Below are 24,082 nucleotides of genomic sequence, written 5' to 3'. Positions count from 1 at the left end.
GATAATAATAATAATAATAATAATAATGATAATGATAATAATAATAATAATAATAATAATAATAATAATTATTATTATTATTATTATTATTATTATTATTATTATTATTATTATTATCCATCATCATCATCATCATCATCATCTTGTGCTGAACTGTTATTGGCTCCAGGCTGTTGTTCAGCACAATAAATATTAGTAAATAAATAAAATAAAATTATCATTATTATTATTATTATTATTATTATTATTATTATTATTATTATTATTATTATTATTAATTGGATCTGAACAAATGTAACTTTTCGTTCTGCAAAGGAATTTTACAATGTTACATATGTGTGCAGATCAAATTTCTGCACATTTAAAGGTTCAAAACCAAAATTCTTTCAGTCATTTATTATCATAATACACTGCTGTCTTAAACTGATTAAGCATATTGGGGATTAAATCAGTGGCTTGCCCAAAAAAACTATGAAACATTTGATATAAAACATTTTTTATCTCAAAAAGGAAGTAAAAACGAGCAAAATTATATTAAACTTTTTTTGTCTGAATTATCTCAAAGAATAACTTCCTGAAATTAATGACATTACTTACGATTTACTCTGTATACTAATTAAAATATTAGAAGACCATTTTTATAGTTGGTAGTTTCTTCTGCTTTTACCATAATAGCTTCATACAACAAAATACCATTACTGTAAAAAAAATAAATAAAAATATTAAAAAAATAACGCGTTTTTCTGTCACAGTACCTGGAGGAACTAAAGGAGAAGAACGTGCGCATTATCATAGGGGACATGTTTGATGAGGCCGCGCGAGACGTGATGTGTCAGGCTTACCTGTTGAAGATGACTGCAAGGGAGGGCTATGTTTGGTTCCTGCCACTGTGGCTGGCGCCGGACTGGTACAACACGGATTACTACAACGAGCACCATTCGGAACAAGTGTCGTGCACTACCACACAGATGATAGAAGTGAGTGAGCTGTAACATATTTATTACCATCCAATAACACGTTCTAACCACGTTCGTCAATAATTGTTGATTTTAAAATTTTTCAATAACAACATAGGTAATATCAAGAAAGATTTTGCATTATGTTAAAACATTTGTAAAGGTAAATATAAATACAGAAATAGAAATAAAACTACAAATGGTTTAGTTCAGTCCTGCCAATTTCTTCAACAACATGCATACTCAGTTTCGGAAGCTTATTCACAATCCCTTTTGGTGGTATTTTCCTAGATTTATATTAGCGATACCAAATGGTTTGCCATGATATTTTCTGAGGCTTATTGAATCATGTCAAAATGATCTCTTACCCTGCAAAGACTACATTTTGGGTTTCCATATTAGGACTTCATCCTGTGCATGTGTTGCCTTTGTACAGTAATATCTTATATATATGTTGTTGTTGTTTTCTAATGCCAGGCGTTTGACAATAAAGTCATTTGACCTTTTGCACTCCAATATTTTTCAAAGATATTATCATGACCAGCCACTGAAGCACAGATTTTGAGGTGTTCCGAATCCATTTCTTAGTTTGAGTTACACAATGGACAGTTAGGGGACTGATATATTCCAATTCTATGCAGGTGTTTGGCCAAACATTCATGGGCTATTGCCAATCTAAATGCAGCTACAGACGATTTTCGTGGTAAATCGGGAATTAACTGTGGATTTTGATGCAGAGAGTTCCATTTTTTCCCTTGGGATTGAGTTATCAAATTTTGTTTGTTGAAGACGTCTAAGTATGTAGATTTAATAAATCTCTTTACAGAGTAATACGTAGATTTAGTAATAGGTCTGTAAGTAGCAGTGCTAACCTTTGCTAAAGCATCCGCATTCTCGTTTCCCAGGATTCCACAATGGGATGGTATCCATTGGAAAACAATTCTTTTATTGAGTGATATTAATTGAGAGAGCATTTTAGTTATTTCTGCTGTTTGAGATAAAGGTGTGTGTTTAGAGACGATTGATAGAATAGCTGCTTTGGAATCTGACAATATAACTGCATTCCTAAATTTATTGATGTGGCATAGAAGATTCCTGAGACATTCACTTATTGCAATGATTTCACCATCAAAACTTGTTGTTCCATATCCAAGAGATCTATAAAGTGAGAAGAGACAGCACGTAACACCTGCACCAGCACCTTGTTCTCTTGAGATCAAGGATCCGTCGGTGTATAAATGAAGCCAGTTTTGTGGAGGGTACCTAATATTAATTGTCTCTAAAGACAATTGTTTTAGTATTTCAGTGTTTACTTCTGATTTCAGTATTTCTTCTGTTAAATTTAGATTATATTCTATATTTAATAGAGTTAAAGGGTTTGGTTTAATTTGTAAGTTTTCTTTTAAATTCGGGATATTGATTTTCTGTTTTAATTCTTGAACAATGGATATGAAACTTTTTTGAGTTTTCAATCTACAGAGAGGACTGTACGAATGCCAATTGTTTCCTGGTAATCTGATAAGTTTTTTATATTGAATCAGTGCTTTTTCTTCTATTGTCATTTTGATGCTGTTAATATTAGTGAGGAATCTCATAGAATCGATTGGAGTTGTTTTGATTCCACCAGTAATGAGTCTGAGAGCTTGGTTTTGAACATATTCCATGTCGTTTATGAAAGGTGAAGTGATTAAAATTTCTCCGCAGTATGTCAGCACTGGCTGTATAAACATTTTGTATGTAGTGTTCAAAGTATTCCTAGAGCATCGCCATTTCTTTCCTGCTAGTCTTTTTAGAAGGGAGAATCTTTTACGAGCTTTTTCAGAAATGTATTTCAAATGGTTGCTCCATGTTAACTTACTATCGAAAATAGCTCCAAGATATTTGGATTCATAAGTCCTAGGAAGGTGTTGGCCATTGTATTGGATATTGAATTCTCTTTCTTTTTTACTGAGTGAAAATATTTGGTAGTTACTTTTGCTTAAATTGAGTGTCATCAAATTTGATATATTCCATTCATGTAGTTGATTTGGAGCTTCAAGAGCAGAATTTTGAATTTACATTCTTAAATGTAAGGGAGGAAACCCTGAAAGAAAACCCGGTCCTCCAGAGTGGGGGTTATGCGGCGGGCCAGTAACTCGCCCATGTAAAAAATATAAGTACTAAAAACGCCAAAGGAAATAGCCGGACAGATATATCAAATGACAACAAAATAAAACTGAAAGCTCAGAAATGAGATTTATGAGACGGCTATTAGGAGTATCTCTAAGGGACAGAGTGAGAAGTGCAGACATAAGAGCGGCACTGGGTGTAAGAAGTAGTATAGTGCAAGAGGCAATTCAGTACCAAAAGAACTGGCAAGAGCATGTCAACCGAATGTCCCCTGACAGACTACCGCAGCAAGCTTTCTTTTATAAACCAAATGGAAGACGAGATATAGGACTGCCGAGAACCAGATGGAAAGACCAGTTTCAAGAATAAATGTCTTTGGCACGGAACGGGATAAACCCCAATCCTTGGAAAGGCAGAAGAAGAAGAAGAAGAAGAAGAAGAAGAAGACATTCTTAAATGTAATATGACCTAAAAAGACCTAATTCGTAGGTTAGGACTTAAAGTGTCCCAAAGAGTGGCAATCTTTACCAAGCCATTGTAATATATTAACAGTATGTTGTTTATTTTTATTTTTTTCCGTAAAATCATATAAATTCCTAAACATAAGATTTAAAATCCTAAAACATAAATTGGAAAACCTAATTTTAATTTCTTAAAATCTATAAATTCTGCGCTTGGTAATGGGGTACGTCACAGGCCTTATATTTTTATATTCTCATCATTCACGTCTTGGCCTCCTCAACTTTCAAACCCACCATCCGCTACTGGTTCTCAGTTATGTATTCTTGCTTCTTTATCATTGTTGAAGTAGTAGAGTGCATAGTAGTGCATTGTTGAAGTAGTAGAGTGCATAGTGGTGCATTGTTGAAGTAGTAGAGTGCATAGTGGTGCATTGTTGAAGTAGTAGAGTGCATAGTGGTGCATTGTTGAAGTAGTAGAGTGCATAGTGGTGCATTGTTGAAGTAGTAGAGTGCATAGTGGTGCATTGTTGAAGTAGTAGAGTGCATAGTGGTGTTTTGTTGAAGTAGTAGAGTGCATAGTGGTGCATTGTTGAAGTAGTAGAGTGCATAGTGGTGCATTGTTGAAGTAGTAGAGTGCATAGTGGTGCATTGTTGAAGTAGTAGAGTGCATAGTGGTGCATTGTTGAAGTAGTAGAGTGCATAGTGGTGCATTGTTGAAGTAGTAGAGTGCATAGTGGTGCATTGTTGAAGTAGTAGAGTGCATAGTGGTGCATTGTTGAAGTAGTAGAGTGCATAGTGGTGCATTGTTTGCAGTTAGCTGTTAAAACATAGTTTATGTTTATGTGCCAGTTTAGTGCAGTTAAATGTAATATTGATTAAAAATCTTGAGAAAGGCTAGCCCCAAATCGAGGGAAATAGCATATCTAACGTTAGTGCGACCGTTAATGGAATATGGAACTACGTGTTGGGATCCCTATATATCAGATAAATTCCTTAGAGAGAATCCAGTATAGGGCAGCTAAATTTGTTAAAGGTAAAAGAGAAGATGGGAACGATACGATAAAAGAACTTAAATGGGAAACTTTGGAAAACAGACGTAGGAAAACTAGAATAACATCATTGTATAGAGCACATCTAGGTCAGAAAGCATGGGTAGACATAACGGCTCGGTTAGAAAAGCCAACGTACTATGGTAGGAACGATCATGATTTTAAAATCAAATGTAGGAAACAGAAAACGGATGTAGGTAAATTCTCATTTTTAAATAGAACTGTAAATGATTGGAATGACCTACCTGCAGCGGTCTTTGAGGGCTGTCCTTCCTTAAGGAGATTCAAGAAAAATTTAAAAAGTTGTGTATAAAGTGCAAATTAAAATTAAGGTGACATTCAACATTTAATTTTTTAAGGTGACATGTATTTATCTAGCCTGACGAGTTTACTTCCTTGGTTTGAATTGTAAATTATTTAAAAATAGCGTGTAAGAGGGCCTTAGACTAGAAATGTTTAGTTTAAATGTAATTCTGTTTATAAGTATGCATAAGGATGTAATTATTTGACTTGTTTGAACTGTTGTATCAGTGAAGCGAGGTGAGTCAGTGAAGTTATGGTTTTACAGTGCAGTGAACAGTTCCGATCAGTGATAATTTATAGCGTCAATGAAATGTGTTCTATAGTGTCAGTGAAATGTGTTACAGAGTGTCAGTGAAATGTGTGCTAAAGTGTCAGTGAAATGCGTCATAGTGCCACTACAGGGAATGAGATGAGAGTAAAGTGAAAGACTATTGAAACTTATGTAGGACCTATACATAATTATGTAGGTTGTGTTGTAAAATTAGCTGTTTTATTTTATGTTTTATTATTATTGTGTTAAATTGTATTGTGTATTCTTAATGTAGTGTGTATAAAATTGTATATGTGTTGTAAATTGTATTATGTATTGTAAATTTTATTGTGTATTGCTTATCATTTTATTGTGTATTGTTAATATTGTATATACCACTGCCACCGGGTGCTTGCCCACTTGCAGTGTAAATAAATACATACATACAATTCTGTAATTGTGTCTGGTCTGTTTCAGGCTATCAATGGGCACCTCGCCCTGACACACGCCTACTTCGCCCCAGACTCTGAGTTGATGCAGGAGAACATCACAGTGGGACAGTGGAGAGAGAAGTACAAGAACGTGTGCAGATCTCGCAACGTGAGCGAGTCAAACTACGCAGGCTTTGCGTATGATGCGGTGTGGACATACGCGTTGGCTCTCAACAAGCTGATGAAGGAGAACCAGACCTTTCTGTCGGACATCCACTCCAGCGTGTCTACCCAGTGAGTGTCCGTGGAGCAGTATCTTCTCTTCATTTTATTTGCAGTTGCTGCTGTCTGAAACCATTTGATTAGCTTGTGCTAATGTTACAGACGCTTTGTAGAACTGCTGGAGGCGACCGATTTTCACGGCGTGTCGGGGCGGATTAGATTCCTGGGGGCATCCAGAGTGTCGAACATTAATGTGGTGCAGTGGCTGAACAACACCACCAAGATCGTGGGCTCCTTCCGTCCAAACGTGTCGACTGTGAAACAGGAGATATATGGTGGCATGTAGGTACATACCTAATAATGGTCAGGGAATTAAAATTGAAAACTTACTTACTTACTTACAAATGGCTCTTAAGGAACCCGAAGGTTCATTGCCGCCCTCACATAAGCCTGCCATCGGTCCCGATCCTGTGCAAGATTAATCCAGTCTCTATCATCATATCCCACCTCCCTCAAATCCATTTTAATATTATCCTCCCATCTACGTCTCGGCCTCCCCAAAGGTCTTTTTCCCTCCGGCCTCCCAACTAACACTCTATATGCATTTCTGGATTCGCCCATACGTTTTTATTGTAGGGATTCGTAACAAGCTGTTTTTTACGGTGATGGGTTGTTAGCCTTCGCCCAACCCCCAAGCTGGAGGACCACCCCTTATCGGCTGTCCATGACTGCTTATTCAATATATTCGCAGCTACCCTCCATATCTGGAGGCTGTCTCCTCTATCCGCAACCTGAGGACGCGCCATGCCGTGGTGATAAAACTTGTTACATAAATTTCATTTCAACATAAATTTAAAATATTACTTATTTACCCAGAAATCTGATTGTCGTCAGCCTTGAAGAGCTGTATTTTAGCTTTGAAATGAAAATAACAACATGGAAATCTTGAAAATTGGTATGAGTTAAAACCGAAAATCTGGATTCTCACAAACTGAATAGGTGTCATTGAATACCGTAATTAAATTATGCTTTTAAATTCATTTAAAAATTTAAAATTATTATATTATATTGAGGAAAGATAGGGTTTTCTGTGTATTAATTTACAGCTGTGCTTAGAGAGAAAAAAAAATTCATATGGTTAACTTTTCAGTGTTCAGAGCTATACTGTCGGTGACTCAGGAGGAGACTAGAGCGGACTGAGGAGGAAGGGATGTGAACAGATAATGTACGACAACAAGTGCAATACTTGTACTACAGTAAGCGGAAACATTAGGTCTCTGCCTGTTCAACTTAGTTTATTAGTTACTGTGTCGACTGTGAGACGTCTTTGTGCAAGCGAGTTATTAAATTATTAGTAAGAAGTGTTAATTAACAAAGTATCGAGTGTTGTTATAATTTTATTCGTGTTATTTGTTGGTTCATCATAGTTTCTTAAAGGAGCAGTTCGGGTTGAAAATAAGTTGCTCTTTAATTAAAAGTTATGGAATACGTATTTTTCGAAATGTGCCCAATGCTGTCAAAATAAGTACTTTATTTATTTTTATGCCCGACCATGCCGAAATGTTCTAATTATACACCTGGTAGCGGTCCTTTAATGCATGTCATTAAAGTACACCTACTCATTAAAGTACAGGTCTTCAGCCAATGATAACTCAGCTTACATGTGTTCAGCCAATGACAAGTCAGCTTTGTACCGTTATAAAACCGCAAGTATCGATTATTCTCGGATATGCAATCGAAAGAGAATTAGCGAAAAGACACGGCGGCTGGAAATCCAATACTGTCGCAGAAGGTTATGTTCTGTTACTATAATAATTAGCGTTAATTGTAAATAATATTCAAATAAATTCAATTTGTCATCTCGTTTTTCAATGTCGAATTCAATAATCAAGGTTATAATATTATAATATTATCAAGTTTAACGGGACTACGTCAAGGTCAATGACATTATTGTTCCTCGGAAAAAATCAATACTTTCGCGTCTGCGCACATCTCACAATTCACGACCTAGAACAAAGTCACTTCAGATCTTGTCAGATACATATAAAATGTATATATCTGAATACCGGTAATTTCAAGTTAGAAATATGATCGAGCATAAAAAGTCGTATGAAACTCGCCTATAATGGTAATTAAGAAGCTCGTATGAAAATTATGAAACTCGCTTGCGCTCGTTTCATAAATATCCATACTCGATTCTTAATTACTATCATTATAGGCTCGTTGCATAATTTGCTGTTAATAGCATGTACTGTTTCTCATTCACGAAATGAAGGGGGGGGGGGAGGTGAGGCGGCAAATGAAAGATGTTAATGATATGAATGCATAAGCTATTTATTGCAGTTCTTACTAGATCAAGCAATTATTTATGTAGTTAATCTACTATATAATTAGTAGCTTTAGCCATCGGCGTAAGTCAGTCGGTTGAGACGCTTGCCTGCCGATCCAGAGTTCCGCTCGGACGCGGGTTTGATTTCTGCTTGGGTTGATTACCTGGTTAGGTTTTTCCGAGGCTTTCCCCAATCGTAATGTGAATGTGAGGTAATCTATGGCGAATCCACGACTTCTCGCCAAATACCATCTCGCTATCACCAATCACATCGTCGTTAAATAACCTAGTAGTTGATACAGCATCGTTAAATACCAACTTAAAAAAAAATAGTAGCTTTAATTTCCATACGCATTGTTACTAATGTTTCCTGCACGAGTAATAACCTGGCTACTGGGATGCTTATCTGAGAGATGTAGGCCTATATAAAGTTGCCTCGTTTAATTATTAGGCAGTGGCATTCCTTTTAAGATTTGTAGGTCTTTAATTTGAAGATTATTTATATTATTTAGATTATTTATTTTAAATTAATTATTTAAAGAAATAATTAAATAGAATAAATGAATAATAAAATAAAGTAATATAAGTAAAAATTATATAATTTTATTTTAAATGTAAATAATTAATTAAAATAGGCGTACTTACTTTTTAATATCTATTCATCATCCGTGTCACTTTCTCTTAAATCCACAATGAAATGTTCCCCATCTCCTGTTGTGTCTTGTATCCAATACCGCTCTCCGACCTTGATTGTGTGGTCAACACAGGACGACCAGAGGTTAGAATTTATGTTTTCAACTCCTTCTCTTAAATGCTCACACACACTAGCACTGAGGGTTGGGGTTGTATTGTTTTTCCTCACATGGGACTTAAGGCGGGCCCATACTAGCTCTATCGGGTTAAGAACACAATGATAAGGGGGGAGACGAAGAACTTCATGTCCATAAGAGGTAGCTAATTCGTCCACTATGTATGTTTTATTAATATTGGCTTTCCTAATTGTTTGCATCATGGCTGCTTTAATAGGAATGGGATGAGGCACTGGAATTTTGTGATATTGCATAAAATTTATGATGTCTTTTACAGATGATCTAAGAGTGGGAAATTTGATAGCTTGCCTGGAGTGATAACTCGGATTATCATAACAGTAACACATTTTTTGTCTCTTGGTAAATTTTGGAGTAATCTAGTTTTGAACCAATTTTCGAAAACTTCACCTGTCATTTCATCGTGACTATCCGCTTTAGAATCTTGTATGTTTCTTGCAGAAAAATAAAGACAATTGGGAACCCATCCCTCTCTTCCCCCAGCATGAAGCTCCATGATACGCTTCCCTCTTGAAGATGGAGATTTCAAAATACAATTACATGTGCCATCATCCCATCCTTTCCAAACAACATCGTGCGTATCGTACCATGTTTCATCAAGAAATACAATTTGGGATCCTTCAGACCGCAGTTTATTTAGGCATTGCAAATAATTATAACGCCATGCCACAATTCTTGCGGATTCCATAATAGCTTGTTTCCTTTTCAGGATACGAAAACGAAACCCAAGTTTTTTAACCAATTCTCTTAAGGTTGTTTCTCCATAAGGAAAACCGGAAAGTTTGACTTTTTGTAATAATTCTTTTATTGTTAAGGATTGGCCCTTATTGTAAGAACTATATATTTCACGGCGAACGTAATCACACGTAAAACCATCTACTTTATTAAATTTTGTGACTTTGTGTCCACGCTTTTTAGGTGTCTTAGGTCCCTTTTTTACAATTTTACTTACAGTATTTCTATTTAATTTAAGAATTTTAGATGTCTCCGAAATTTTTCCTTGACCTAATTTGTTTTTCAGAACATACGTGTGAGCATTGCACACAAACGTTTGACACTGCTTACATAATTTTGGTCTAGCTTTTGAATTTGAATTGTTATTTAACTCTGATATATTATTATTATTATTATTATTATTATTATTATTATTATTATTATTATTATTATTATTATTATTATTATTATTATTATTATTATTATTATTATTATTATTATTATTATTACCATCGTCGTTATTGACGTTCATGGGTATCGGTTCCGACACTTCACTCGCTTCCCACGACCTCCACATTTTTATTATACACTGAACTGTAGTATAATTAATTTTCACTTTGAACTAGAACAAGACACACTGCTAAAATTTGCAACTCTGGTTTATACACTCCGCGTGGAGTTTTGGAGCGGCCTTCAAAAGACTTGACGATGACAGTGGACAGCGCAACATAATTAAAATTATTGAAACTACAAAGCTTCCATCCTCTTTGACACCGCTAGCCTACTAATTGAACGTGGCTACTTTAATAATCAACAGAGATAGTCAAGAAGGTCACATTCCTTCCGCTCATCTTCCCCTGAGTAACGGACAGTACCTAACCCCTTAATATTATTTAAGGTCTCGATCTTAGTCAACATACCTAGTGCGAGGCACCTAAGAGAATCTTAGTCATAACACAGCTGTGACTAGTGAAATGCTGCTAAGCAGTAAGGTTATAAAAGAGGCACTATGTATATCAGTCTGTATTTTGAGTTGAATGATGCAATGTGTGAGTGAGGAAAATCACGTAATTATTCTTACATTTCAACTACAAGAGTGATCCCAGAAGTAATGCACAAATTTACTTTATTGACACGCATTTTATTTTTTCAATCCACTTACATAAAAATCGTTCAAAATATTCCCCTTAAAGTGTTATGACTACATCCCAACATTGTAGCTTTTGAATGTTGCTTAATTCTCCTTTAAAGTTTAGGACTCATATGCGTTGGGTCCCAGCTGTATTCAGGTCATTTAAATGGCAAAATGTTGACCTCGAAGTGGATTTTTCATTTTCGGGAAAAAATCATAGTCAGGTGGATTGATGTCCGGACTGCAGGCTTGCTGAGAGAGTGTTTCCCACTTGTAATCAGTCATACAGCATTCACTGGCTCGGCTATTTGTGGTCTTGCATTATCGTAGAGAAGTAGCAGACCAGACTCCAGTAGCTGCAGTAGTTCTGGCGAATTTTTGAGCGCAGTTTCCTATGGGCTATGTCTGCACATGTCATTCACCTGTCTTCTTCCAAAACATTGCTATCGGTAACAATTACCTCTGTAGAGAAGAACAGTGATGACTCAGTCTTCCAGTGCGTAGGTTGTCTTCTGTAGCAATATGACCTTCACAGACACGTCGAGACCATCGAGAAATGGTACTGCGGTCTACTGTAGAGTCACCACGCACTTCTCTCGAAGCAATTCATAAATTTCCTGCGCCCGTACACATAAAGTTTCTTTTTCAATGAATGATCTTTGATCTCAAACAGTGATATGATCTGACTGATTTTCGTCTTCTGTTTCAACCGCTTATACACAAAACAGTTGCCCACATTTTTACACAGGACAGACAGGAAGATCCTTTCACACAAGATATAATGAACATATTAAAGCTATAACCAAACCCTACATCAAATCAAATTATGCAGACCACATCATCAACAATAATCATGACTACAATAATATAGAAACAGATATGGAAATTTTACACATCACACCAAAAAGTTCACAGTTAAACATCCTAGAACAGTACGAAATATATAAGAATACAATAGCATACCCACAATATATACTTAACACACAATTGCAGCTCAATACACACATTATTCAACGTCATAATACATCATAACATACAAACAGTCAGCTCCAACCATAGGAACAACACACCCCCACCCCTACCATCGACAAATGCACATCACAGAGTCAAGATCACCAGTGGTTCAAGAGACCCTGAGGATGACGTGACATAGTGTCGAAACGGACCGTCTGTCGAAGGTATATACCTTTTTCAACAATTTTAACGTATGACTAAGTAAATTTTATGTTTTTAACAAAGTGTTAACGAGAATTTTAATCAATGACAAAACAGTTTTTAAACAATTTAATTGAACTTGCACAGAATCGTTCGGAATAACTCTCACTATTAACGCAATAAATGACAACCACACATATCCATGGAGATGGGAGTGAATGCGCAGTGTGCATTACTTCTGGGATCGCGCTTGTAATAGAATATTTTCTGTATTACATGACGAATTTAATTAGGAGGGGTAATAATTAATAATGATTGTGATTCAGACTGAAACTGAACCAGTCTGCCATTGTTTGGCTCTCAGCGGACGGTCACCAACCCACTGATGGCAAGCAGCCACCACCACGATGTCTTCTGGAAGGGTTGGCTACACTGATGGATGTGTCCTGTGACGTGGCATTTGTGACTGTGAATGTCATTGGCTTCGGGTTGCTAGGGATTGTGCTCGCCATAGCCGTCATTGTTGTTAAGAGGAGGTATGTTGTTATGAAGCATTACATACAAACAGGGCTGGGCAAAATACTGGCATCCAAGTATTTCAAATACAAATACAAAATACTTAAAAAAAATTGTATTTGAAATACAAATACAAAATACTTTAAAAAAATTAACCAAAATACATTTGTATTTCAAATACTCAAAATACATTTGTATTTCAAATACTCGATACAATATATAGGCCTAAAGAAATAAGAATATTACTGAAAATCTAAAAGCTCATACTAACATTAAAAGTATTTTTGTCTCGAAGTTTTATATAAACACTGTAACTGAACATTCTTCCTTTACCCAGTCACAATGAAATTATGCTACATATGAATAATTACTGCTCCCTTTGAAAACAACCAGTTCCTCAAGAAGTTTATCAGATAAGGATCCCCTTGCTTGCGAATGAATAAATCCTGCAAAACAGAACAGTCTTTCTACAGGCGCAGAGGAACACAAACTTGTATTATACTTTATAAAAGCCTGTTTCACTGTTGGGTAATTCTCTGGAGTGCACAGGGTTGTCCCATTGCCATTGAAGAATTGTATGAGCTCATACTCAGCAGTAGACAAGTTCTTTTCTTTTTGCTTTTCAAACTCTGTTGTACTTGAGTTGAAAACATAAAAATTGTTTTCATCGTCTGAACTGACCAAAGGTGTAGCAGAGAACTGCTCAGCTGATTTCAGATACATATTCTGTATTCTCGTCTTATCATTTGATGAGGCAGTGTCAGGCAGCCATCTCATCTTCAATGGTGGGTGGAAGCAAGCTTCCAAAATAGCTCAATTTGCTTCTAGGGTCAAATCAAACATCGCTTTAAATCTTGATGAAAGCGAACTTATTAGGATTGGGGTTACTTGGAATAGATGGCGTAGATTGCTAGATAACAAAATATGTAATCTGTTTTTGAGGGAAATTAATGTGGACAAAAGTTGGCCATAATAGCACGTCTTCTCATTTTGCATTAAATCAAGGGCTACGGCAATGGGTTTCAGAACTTCACAGTATTCTTCAAGGTACTGAAACTCAACATCTTTGAAGGTTGGCAATCCCAGTTTTTCACATATACTGTTTATATCATGTTTGAATTGCAATATTTGAGAGATAGAGTCATAAAGAGAATTCCATCGAGTTGGGCAAGGAAACTTTAATGAATATTTCAAGACATCTGATCTAATTTCTGAGGATTTGGGTCTCCTAGACGCATTCCATAATGCTGAACACTTAGCAAGTGTTGGGTGATGGATCCTTGATGCTGTTGGAGATTTCTTTATGGCATTAAGGAAATCAGTTGTGGCAAGAAAACTAAGTGTATGGCTAGCACATCTGAAATGGGTAGGCAAATAAGACAAAAGTTCATTCTTCAAATCCAAATCCAAAACTTGAAGGACAAGAAAAAGAAAAAAATATTTTGAGTATTTGAAATACAAAATATATAAATTTTATGTATTTAAATACAAAATACTTTCGAAAATCCATACAAAATACAAATGTATTTCAATTACGTATTTCAAATACTGCCCAGCCCTGCATACAAATATATGTTTGCTTCAGCTTTTGTCCAACATGGTTTTTAAAAAGAATTTGTATTGGTAAGATATTTTAGCTCAGCATTTTTGAAACTATTTGAAAGAAAGTTTAACAATTCTACAGATCACATTAAATTATTGGATTGCTGACTTTTGGGAACTAGTCGTTATAAATTCTTTGAGTTATTTTATTAAAACTTTACCACTTGTATAAAAGAATATATTTACTGCAATAAATGGGAATTTTATAGGGAATTTAGTTTGTTAAATGGCAGCTTTACAATACTCGAAGTGTGAGAAATACAGTTGTAGATGACAGTTTTCCATTCTGAGATTAAAAATATAATTTCAGATTTATTGTGACAGAAATACAACTAAGTAAGAAAGTTAGATGTAATTTAATTAATATTAAACTGGTTAAACATTATTTTATCTCGATAATTTGCTCTAGATAGTCATTCACTTTGAATTTGGTGGGATAATACTGGATATGTTGTTGTTTTCTAATGCCAGGCGTTTGACAATAAAGTCATTTGACCTCTTGCACTCCAATATTTTTCAAAGATATTATCAATTAAATGGCAAGTTGTAGCCGATTTAAGTGAACACCATATTTTAACGTTTTGGTGGCTACTTCATGCACACACAACCCCCAGAATGTCTGGAGGACCACACCTGTTGTTGGTTGACGGGTCCATTGGACCTAGCTGGGAGATCTTGTTGATCACCAGGTTTCCCTTCTTAAGCCACTGGAGGACGATTTTAGTGCCATAGCAGGTCAGCACTAGGAACAGAAAAGCAGAAAGAGGAGGAAGGAAAGGGAAATGAACCCCTAGGCCTCGAATGCTCTAATGCCGTTGGGGTCGAAGAAAGTAAGAGTTCAGTCAGAGGACTGGATAGGAAAGGGTAAAGAGGGAATTAGGTATTGAATAGAGGAAAATTATACCAAATTCAGTCATTAACTCATCAAGCTGACCAGTGCTAATGGATGAGTAGCCCCTCCCTTTAGTTCAGCTCGTAAAATTGTGCTTACTAACAGCTGCACCACGGGAAGGTAGGGATGGGACATTGGGTATTTGTCCAGGTTGGTTCCTTAAAGCCTTCAATGGGAAGGATTAATGGCTCTCCCCCCTGTATCCGACAGATACCCTTTTGCAGCTATTAGTACTTTTGTGGAACACAATCATGAAACTCCATTGGTAATTTATAAGTATGGAGTGGTAAAATACTACTGTAGAAAGGTCTTTTGTGGAATAGAACTCTAGTATTTTCACTACTTACTAGATAATTTATTTGTAATGTACAACACCATACCTTTGTGGAATAGGCCCCTGGCAGAGGCGGTTCCTCGGGGGAGGGAAGAGAGGAACGTCCTCCTCACATTTTTCTTCTTTTGAAAGTAAATACTAAATAAAATATGTGCCTTAAAATTCGAGAAAGATTCGATAATTTTTAAGTTCACAGCTATCACAAAACCTTGGTTGATCGAGTTTTAAACAACGCAAGCTCATGTGCTGCGCAAAAACTGTGAGAAGGATGCGAGATTGTTTGTAAGGAGGAAAGTCAATCTTTTCCTCCTTTATTGCAATTAACACTCATAGACAACAGCGCACTAGTGGCCAGAGAAAGAAGCAGAGTTTTAAAGCAAGTAAATGGACAGAGAGGGAGGAGATCCTCCTCTGATTCTGTGCACGGGCGGGAAATAGTGTAGCAGACAGAAACCGGCTGGTCATGCAGCAAGCTTGCTATCGCTGCCATCCAGCGATGTTGCATTCAACCAGATTATAACACATAGGAGGAGGTACAATAAAAACAGTTTTAACGTAAAGCTATGAAAGATACCATATAATTTTTTTAAAATTATAAATTATATTATTCATTGCATTTTATATAGGCTACTATTCATGGTTTGAAATTTTCAAGGATATTTGAAAGCTAAAGTCGGGTTCATATAAAATAAAGAAGTACTTCTACATTAGTATCGCAGATCTTTTTGACCCCTGAAATTCACTTCCATTCATTGTCTACTAGACTGGATATTTTTTTGTTTTTATAAGTATTTTAGTATATTGTATTTTTTAAAATAAAAATATGAATTTGTACATTATATTTTTTACAGTCAAATTTACTGATATCGTCATTCATCATTTCAAATTCAAATTCAAATTTCAAATTTATTTACAATTTACATTTGAATTGAATACATATGAATAGATACCCGAAATGAGCATAATGCTCGTGCTCGGGTACAGTCCAGTAGTCTACATAAATTTTACAGGGTTCAAATAATAATGCTGATGATATAAATAATAGTAACAATAATAATAATAATAATAATAATAATAATAATAATAATAATAATAATAATAATAATAATAATAATAATAATAATAATAATAATAATAATAATAATATAATAATCGTGATAGAAATGATACAAAGACTGTAATACAAAATAATTCATTAATAACAATAATAATAATAATAATAATAATAATAATAATAATAATAATAATAATAATAATAATATTGATAAAACAAAAATATTTACAATAATAAAATAAATACTAAGACGGATAAAATAAAATATAAAACCAATAGCGAGAGTTAACACAACTTAAATAAGCATATAATAACCGGAAAAAATGCCAAACTCGAAAATCAACAGAAAAGTTTGTTGTATCGCAGACGACAGCAACCGCCGTATTGACATTGTGTTGTGCATTAATGGTAGTAGGGGGGAGCTGAAAGTCTACATAGTGTTCTTGTTCTGTGTTCTGAAGTGCTGATTCCGGAACACTACCTTGTCAGTGATTTTTGGAGAGAGAATTTTCCATATTGAACATACTATTACTTAAATTGGATGATTTGAAGGATAAATATAATATTCGAAAATAAATAAATTGTGATGAAACGTTCTTCAGTTGGACCATAGGTTCAATTGGGAGGGACGAGTTACATACTTAAGGGAAGTTGCTCTTTATCCACACGCAAAATAATGATACAAATAGCCTATCTTCAAATAGTCATAAATACAGTGCGTCTAGAGATCGAGTGGACTGCGGCGGCCTTGAACTGGGCGAGAGTAGCTGCTCCTACTACCAGATTTACATGTAAACAGGTGGCAAGTTCACTCTATGTCTAGACGCACTATACCTATAATACAGTAGTATTTATCATAGCTCTTTCATTTTTACACATTAAGCTTTAAAATAAAAAAAAGAGAATGGTTACTCTAGAGTAAATCTTCCCGCTTAAAATCATTTTTGAATTTAAACATATTTTTTTTTATAAATTCACTACATGCCTGTGATTAGGTACACTCTATTCACTTATTATAGCACACGTTGAATTGAAATTTTAGCCACTCGCTGCTAATAGATAGTACTAAAACACACCATACCAAAATTATTAATATATCTGCAATATTATGGGCATAGGGCTTATACCAATCTTCATGGTCGAAAATATGTTGGTTAAATAATTATGTAATAGTTTTAAAGTTATGAATTTTAATGCAAGACGTTGCACATGGCATCACATTGCATATCATATCTTCAAAACACTTTTCCCTTTAACTATGTTTTGAAAATCCATGTCAGTGATAATTCTGAAACTACTGAACAGAATTTTATGAAATTGGCGTAGTATTTGCCGACAGTGTGTGCGACCAATTTACTACTTGGTATTTATTCACTGGTTCATAATAGTATATTTAAATACCACCTGCATAGAATTGGAATATATCAGTCCCCTAACTGTCCATTGTGCAACTCAAACCAAGAAATAGGTTCGGAACACCTCAAAATCTGTGCTTCAGTGGCTGGCCATGATAATATCTTTGAAAAATATTGGAGTGCAAGAGGTCAAATGACTTTATTGTCAAACGCCTGGCATTAGAAAACAACAACATATTTAAATACCAGTACCATATTATATATATATCACAAAGGTTATGTTCAATAATTTTAATTATTGTTCGATCATTCAATTTTTGTCAGAATTTCAAATTTGGAAATGTACTTTAATCTCCTCCTTCTTAAAGCAAATGACTACTGATAACAGTTGCTAGGTTGGTAACACTGTTACAAGTGCTCTCTATAAAATAATCAACAGACTATGAGACTGTGAATGAAGATCTTCTGTCTGCATGTGGAAGTTTAGCAAGACTTGGGAAACATTTGTTATCTCTATATCAGGATGCCAGAGAGACAGATGGTATAAATGAATCACAAGTAAACAAACAACGATTTTAAACTTCATACTTTAGGAATGTAGAAACTTTCTATATATTCAAGACAACAATTTTTTCCTCGCTACTGAGTCATCATGTGGCCATCGTTTAAAATTGAAGAAGTTTAGTATTTTTTGTTTCACTGTATTGTGTCTTGCATACTGTGTAAGTGACAAAGTTGGCCTAGTCTTTACATAGGCGATATCAATCTGTTACAGATACGACAAGAAAGTGCAGAAGACGCAGAATATCATCCAGTCCCTAGGCATTGATCTCTTGGCAGCTCACAACATGGGCAGCCTTGACAAATGGGAGATCCCTCGAGACAGAGTTGTCATCAACCGCAAACTGGGTGAAGGTGCTTTTGGGATGGTGTATGGTGGGGAAGCTCTCTTTGAAGACAAAGGATGGGTAAGCTTATGCATGTGCTGGAAGCCTGCACAAAGAAAGCAAGATTGATTGAATGATATCGAAGTCCTCGGATACTTTACCTGACATCTAGCACTGATGAGTGTTGTTGTTATTATTATTGTTTTGTCCAGTAATACAGGATATTCGACAGATATTAGAGAAAAAATGGGAGTATAAGGGTACAGAACATCAGTTATTCATAGATTTAAAAAAGGGATATGTCTCAGTTAAAAAAAGAAGTTTTATATAACATTCTTATTGAATTTGGTATTCCCAAGAAACTAGTTCGATTAATTAAAATGTGTCTCAGTGAAACGTACAGCAGAGTCCATATAAGCCAGTTTTTGTCGCATGCTTTTCCAATTCACTGCGGGCTAAAGCAAGGAGATGCACTATCACCTTTACTTTTTAACTTTGCTCTAGAATATGCCATTAGGAAAGTCCAGGATAACAGAGAGGGTTTGGAATTGAACGGATTACATCAGATCCTTGTTTATGTCGATGATGTGAATATGTTAGGAGAAAATCCACAAACTATTAGGGAAAACACAAGATAACAGAGAGGGTTTGGAATTGAATGGATTACATCAGATCCTTGTTTATGTCGATGATGTGAATATGTTAGGAGAAAATCCACAAACTATTAGGGAAAACACAGGAATTTTACTTGAAGCAAGTAAAGAGATAAGTTTGGAAGTAAATCTCGAAAAGACAAAGTACAGTATATGATTATGTTTCGTGACCAGAATATTCTACGGGGGGGGGGGGGGGGAAAGGAAGTTTATCCTTTGATGAGGTGGAAAATGATGAAAATTACGCATGATTTTTAAATTTGATAATTGATTCACGAGATACAAATTTTCTTATAAATCATAATTTTTGCTTGGTAATTTTCTTTAAAGTTAAAAATTCATATCACGAAACATTTCAGTGAAAAGCCAATTCCATGCACAGTTGATTCCATGTGTATTGGAAGTATGCTGAGTGTTCTTGCAAAGTTTCACGTAAATCGGAACAAATGAAAATCGCTGGGAACTTTATTATTGATCAAAAACGTAGTTTTGAGAAAACTTCATTTTTAGTGGATGTAGTAGGTTTAAAAGAGCTGTGCGTAGCATTTTAAAAATGGTTGCCAGAACTTTTAGCAGGGGTTAAATATAGGACAGAATGTTAAACAAATGTATAAGATAATTATTTATGTAAAAAAAAAACAAATATTTATTTTACCATTTTGGCCAAAAATTCAGTCCTCCCCAGAAATTGTGGGAAAAAATTCTTACTATAGGTTGTCTCATACAATAGCAACTCTCTCCCATAAATAGGATCTCTTTCTTTAAAAACTGTTCTAACATTAACTATACAAGGTGTTATTTTGCTTAGTTGTTTACTATAAAACTAGTTATCCTTATAATACTCTGTTATTATTGTTAGCTATATTTTTTTGTTAATATGTACTGTATTAGTTTGAGAATTAATTCTAGTTTTTAATTTTCTTCTGACGTGTCCAGTGTCATTTTATAAGATCCTTAGGACGAAATAAAATACAATGCAATACAATAACCTTTTGCAGGTGGCAGTTGCAGTAAAAACGCTCAAGCTCGGTTCAACAATGGAGGAAAAGCTTGATTTCTTGAGTGAAGCTGAAGTGATGAAGAGGTTTGACCACAAGAACATCGTCAAGCTTCTTGGTGTGTGCACCAAGAACGAACCGGTGTACACCATCATGGAGTTCATGCTGTATGGTAAGAATCAGGTTACTATGTATCTTTCTTCTTGGAAATTTTTGTGACAGCCATTTAGAAATGACTAGTGAGAGCTGGAGAAAGTACCCATCTAATTGGAATATAATCCACAAAATACTAATAGCCATGACTTTTTTGCCACGTTTACAATAGCATATTAAGAAAAATTGACCTCTCAAAATATAACTGTTCTCAAATACAATTCACTCTCTTTATTTTGATAAAGAAAATTCATTTTCAGATATAGTGATGATAATACTAATTCCATATGCATCTTCTCACTGTGTACTGACGACGCCATGAATGCTTGTAATTCTATTCGGCTAATAAAGATCTAATCTAATCTAATCTAATCTAATCTCACGAATTACAATGATAAAAAATAAGCGTAATTTATTTTTGCCTATTTCATTTGATGCTTTGGAAATGAAAGTGACATTTTTACCACATTTTTTAGTGTTGAATAATAAATGTAATTTTTGTTAATTGGTTTTGTATCAAAGATGTAAGCTACTTCATTTTCTTTATCATTTCCGAACGAGGAAGATTGACTTCATGAGACTTACAACAGAGGCAGTTCTCCTCAAAATATGTGATTGGTTCTAAGCCAATTAATTAGTATTAAACTGTAACAAAACTAACGTAATCCAATTTAAATCCTGCCAAAATTCAACCTCGTAAATTTCAAGTCCAATAATTAACAACAGGTCACTATTAGAAACAACAACAACCAAATTTCTTGGCTTACAAATTGACATTGTGTTAAATTGGAAAAATCATATTAAAGAAATTACCCTCAAACTAAATTCAGCATGTTTTGCTATTAGATCTATGCAAGAGATAGTAAATATCATTACCTTACTTTAGGTACTTTACATACTTCTACTCGGTAGTGAGTTTTGGAATAATATTCTGGGGAAATTCTACAGATAGTAACAGTATATTCCTAAAGAGGAAAAGAGAAATTAGAATAATAGTAGGTGCCAAATCTAGGGAATCAAAAAACTACAAATAATGCCCATGGCTTGTCAGTATATTTTTTCATTAATAAACCTCTTCGTGAAAACTTTATAACTAATGCAACAGTTCATAGTAGAAATACTCGTCAAAAATGTCTTTCATACTCCATTGGCAAGTGTATCATGCTATCAAAAAGGAGTGCGTTATATGGCAGTGAACATTTTTAATAGCCTCCCGTGAATATAAAAAATGAAACTCAAAACATAAGATTATTTAGGGCCAAATTAAAGAAGTACCTAATTTCTCACGCCTTCTATTCTGTAGGTGAATTTATGACATTCAACAACACTGCATAAATATTTCTGTCTTGTATTAAGTATTGATACTAATCCCTTGTGTTGTACTGGTAGACTATATTGTAAAACTCTTCTGTAAATATGTCAACTAGACTGTGACTGTAATTATGAATTTGTAGTACTATTAAATTTTTTTGACATGTTCAATATTCTAGCTGTGAAGCAATGTATGAATACCATGGAATGTAAATAAATACAATACAGTACAGTACAAGGAATTGCATACTTTGGTAGACCACCGAGACCCACCGCAATCCACTTATCTAGTTCTGATTGCAAAATGTTGTGGTGACATTGAGTGTTTTGTTATTTACTTAAAATTGCACTAATAATAGTGATCAGAAAAAAATCAAGAAGACTGAGAGAAATACTCGTCTCCGGTTGTGACGATTTTCTTTGTTGCTAGGTTTCATATATTGATTTACATATAAATCTTTCAGGTACAAACGTTATTTAAAACTTTTTTTTATCCACGTCAAATTCATATTACACTAATTTATTTTACAAATTGAATACAAAATCAATTCGAAACATGAACTTTATTTCAGGAAATGTCCACAAAAATAGGGGACAAATGACAACTTTGAGTAAACACAAGTCCATGAATTTATTTGAAAGCATAGAACCTGTATTTTATGTAATCCTCACAGGGGACTTGAAGACATTTCTGCTTGCTCGACGACACTTGGTCAATGAGAGAATCGCGGAAGAGTCTGATGAAATCTCAAGCAAGAAGCTCACTCTGATGGCCATAGATGTGGCTCGCGGCTTAAGCTACTTGGCCGAACTTAAATATGTGCACAGGTGAGTGAGTACCAATAACTGAGAAATTCTCAACACACAACTCAATTTCAGAACACACACGCTCTTTGACTCCACATTACACTACACAAACACACCCCCACAGGAAACAAAATAAAAGACGCCAAGACCAGCAACAACCAGTTCTGAAGAAGGTCAATAACAGACCGAAACATGTTAATCAGGTACAGTAATATTTAACACGAGAAAGACATATAATAAATATTCCGAAATTGTTATATTATATTTAATATTGGGCATATTTGCTTAATACAGGAGAATTCCTTTCCTTTTTTCTGACAGGGATGTGGCATCCCGTAACTGTCTAGTCAATGCCTCCAGAGTGGTGAAGCTTGGGGACTTCGGTATGACGCGTCCAATGTACGAGAACGACTACTACAAGTTCAGTAGGAAGGGTGAGTGATTTCTGTCTTGTTGCACGACATGGATGTATTCTAGTTTTCACTAAATAATTTCAAAATTATTCTCGTCGTGATCAATGGCGATGTCAGACTATTTTACTGTGGGGAGAAAGTGGAGGGGGATAAACTGCAGGATATGTTTTATGATAATAATCTGCATCTTATTTAGGCGCGCTGTCCAGTTTTAATGTGAAAACTATGATAAATGACATGAAATTTCTCAAAACCTGCTTCACAAAGCACAAAATAATACTAATCCTTTTTTACTTTTTGTTTCTTTGATCACACAGAATCACTCCTTAAAAGGAAAGTCATAGGTTATCTTCTACCCTGTGTGTATAGTATACAAAGTGTATGCATATTTCTGTATATGTAATACTAATAATATACTGTATATTTTTTATTGTGTGCGCAGTTCTCAGCCAGACACGCTTTTTTTTTTTAATTATTTATTTTTTTTGTTGCATTTCCTAGGAATATCTGCCAGATAGTTCTGAATACGTTAGACTCTGTTATACCTACGATAATTTATTAGGCTCAACTCACACGGCCGACAACTTTGCGATTATTTTGCAGTTCTATGTGGTTATGCTGTGGGCGGTCAGGAATTAGTATTGAATTGTATGGAAACAGATGATACTAACTCACGCGGACCACAAACTGAAGTCATTGTCGACGTCGGTACCACCCACAGCACAACTGCAGAATTGTCGCTGTCAGTGGTCGAGCGCAACTCACACGTGTGACACGCCGACCACATGCCAACCACTTGCTGGCAACACCGCATCTTTGGAAACGACAGACGCTTTGTTGGCAAATAGCAAGCTGCGGTGTGGTTGTCTGTGGTCGATAGGGACTTCAAGCAACCACAAAAAAGAAGTCCGCTTGTGGTCGGTTCCGCCCACAGCACAAGCACACGCAAACTGCAAAATAATCGCAAAGTTGTGGTCCGTGTGAGTTGAGCCTTAGAATGTATTTAATTTTGTTGTTTTTGTTGTTGATAATGATGATAATATTTAAACTGTGTAATGTAATTATTAGTGTACCTGTCAACTCTCTGAGTAAAGGACATTGAATGTAAAACTTTTAAACTCTCACAATCCATTGGTGGTTGTGACGTTGTTGACACGTCATGGAGTTTT

The 24,082-nt window shown here is 35.1% G+C and overlaps 1 protein-coding gene across 3 annotated transcripts in view; it reads left to right on the top strand.

Annotated features, from left to right (window-relative positions):
* The window catches only part of LOC138711066 (uncharacterized), a 137,134-nt gene that overhangs the window by 107,602 nt on the left and 5,450 nt on the right, over window positions 1–24,082 (top strand). For all 3 annotated transcript variants that reach the window (XM_069842376.1, XM_069842374.1, XM_069842375.1), the window contains exons 12-19: window positions 753–977; window positions 5,606–5,853; window positions 5,944–6,123; window positions 12,265–12,474; window positions 18,467–18,659; window positions 20,230–20,401; window positions 22,368–22,521; window positions 22,822–22,934. In XM_069842376.1, coding sequence (XP_069698477.1) covers window positions 753–977; window positions 5,606–5,853; window positions 5,944–6,123; window positions 12,265–12,474; window positions 18,467–18,659; window positions 20,230–20,401; window positions 22,368–22,521; window positions 22,822–22,934 — 1,495 coding nt within the window. The remainder of the gene's footprint in view (window positions 1–752; window positions 978–5,605; window positions 5,854–5,943; window positions 6,124–12,264; window positions 12,475–18,466; window positions 18,660–20,229; window positions 20,402–22,367; window positions 22,522–22,821; window positions 22,935–24,082) is intronic.

This window comes from Periplaneta americana, chromosome 12 (genome assembly GCF_040183065.1).
Source record: "Periplaneta americana isolate PAMFEO1 chromosome 12, P.americana_PAMFEO1_priV1, whole genome shotgun sequence".
NCBI lineage: Eukaryota > Metazoa > Arthropoda > Insecta > Blattodea > Blattidae > Periplaneta > Periplaneta americana.
The sequence above is the reverse complement of the archived record's forward strand: the minus strand, read 5'-3'. Positions and strand labels throughout refer to the sequence as shown.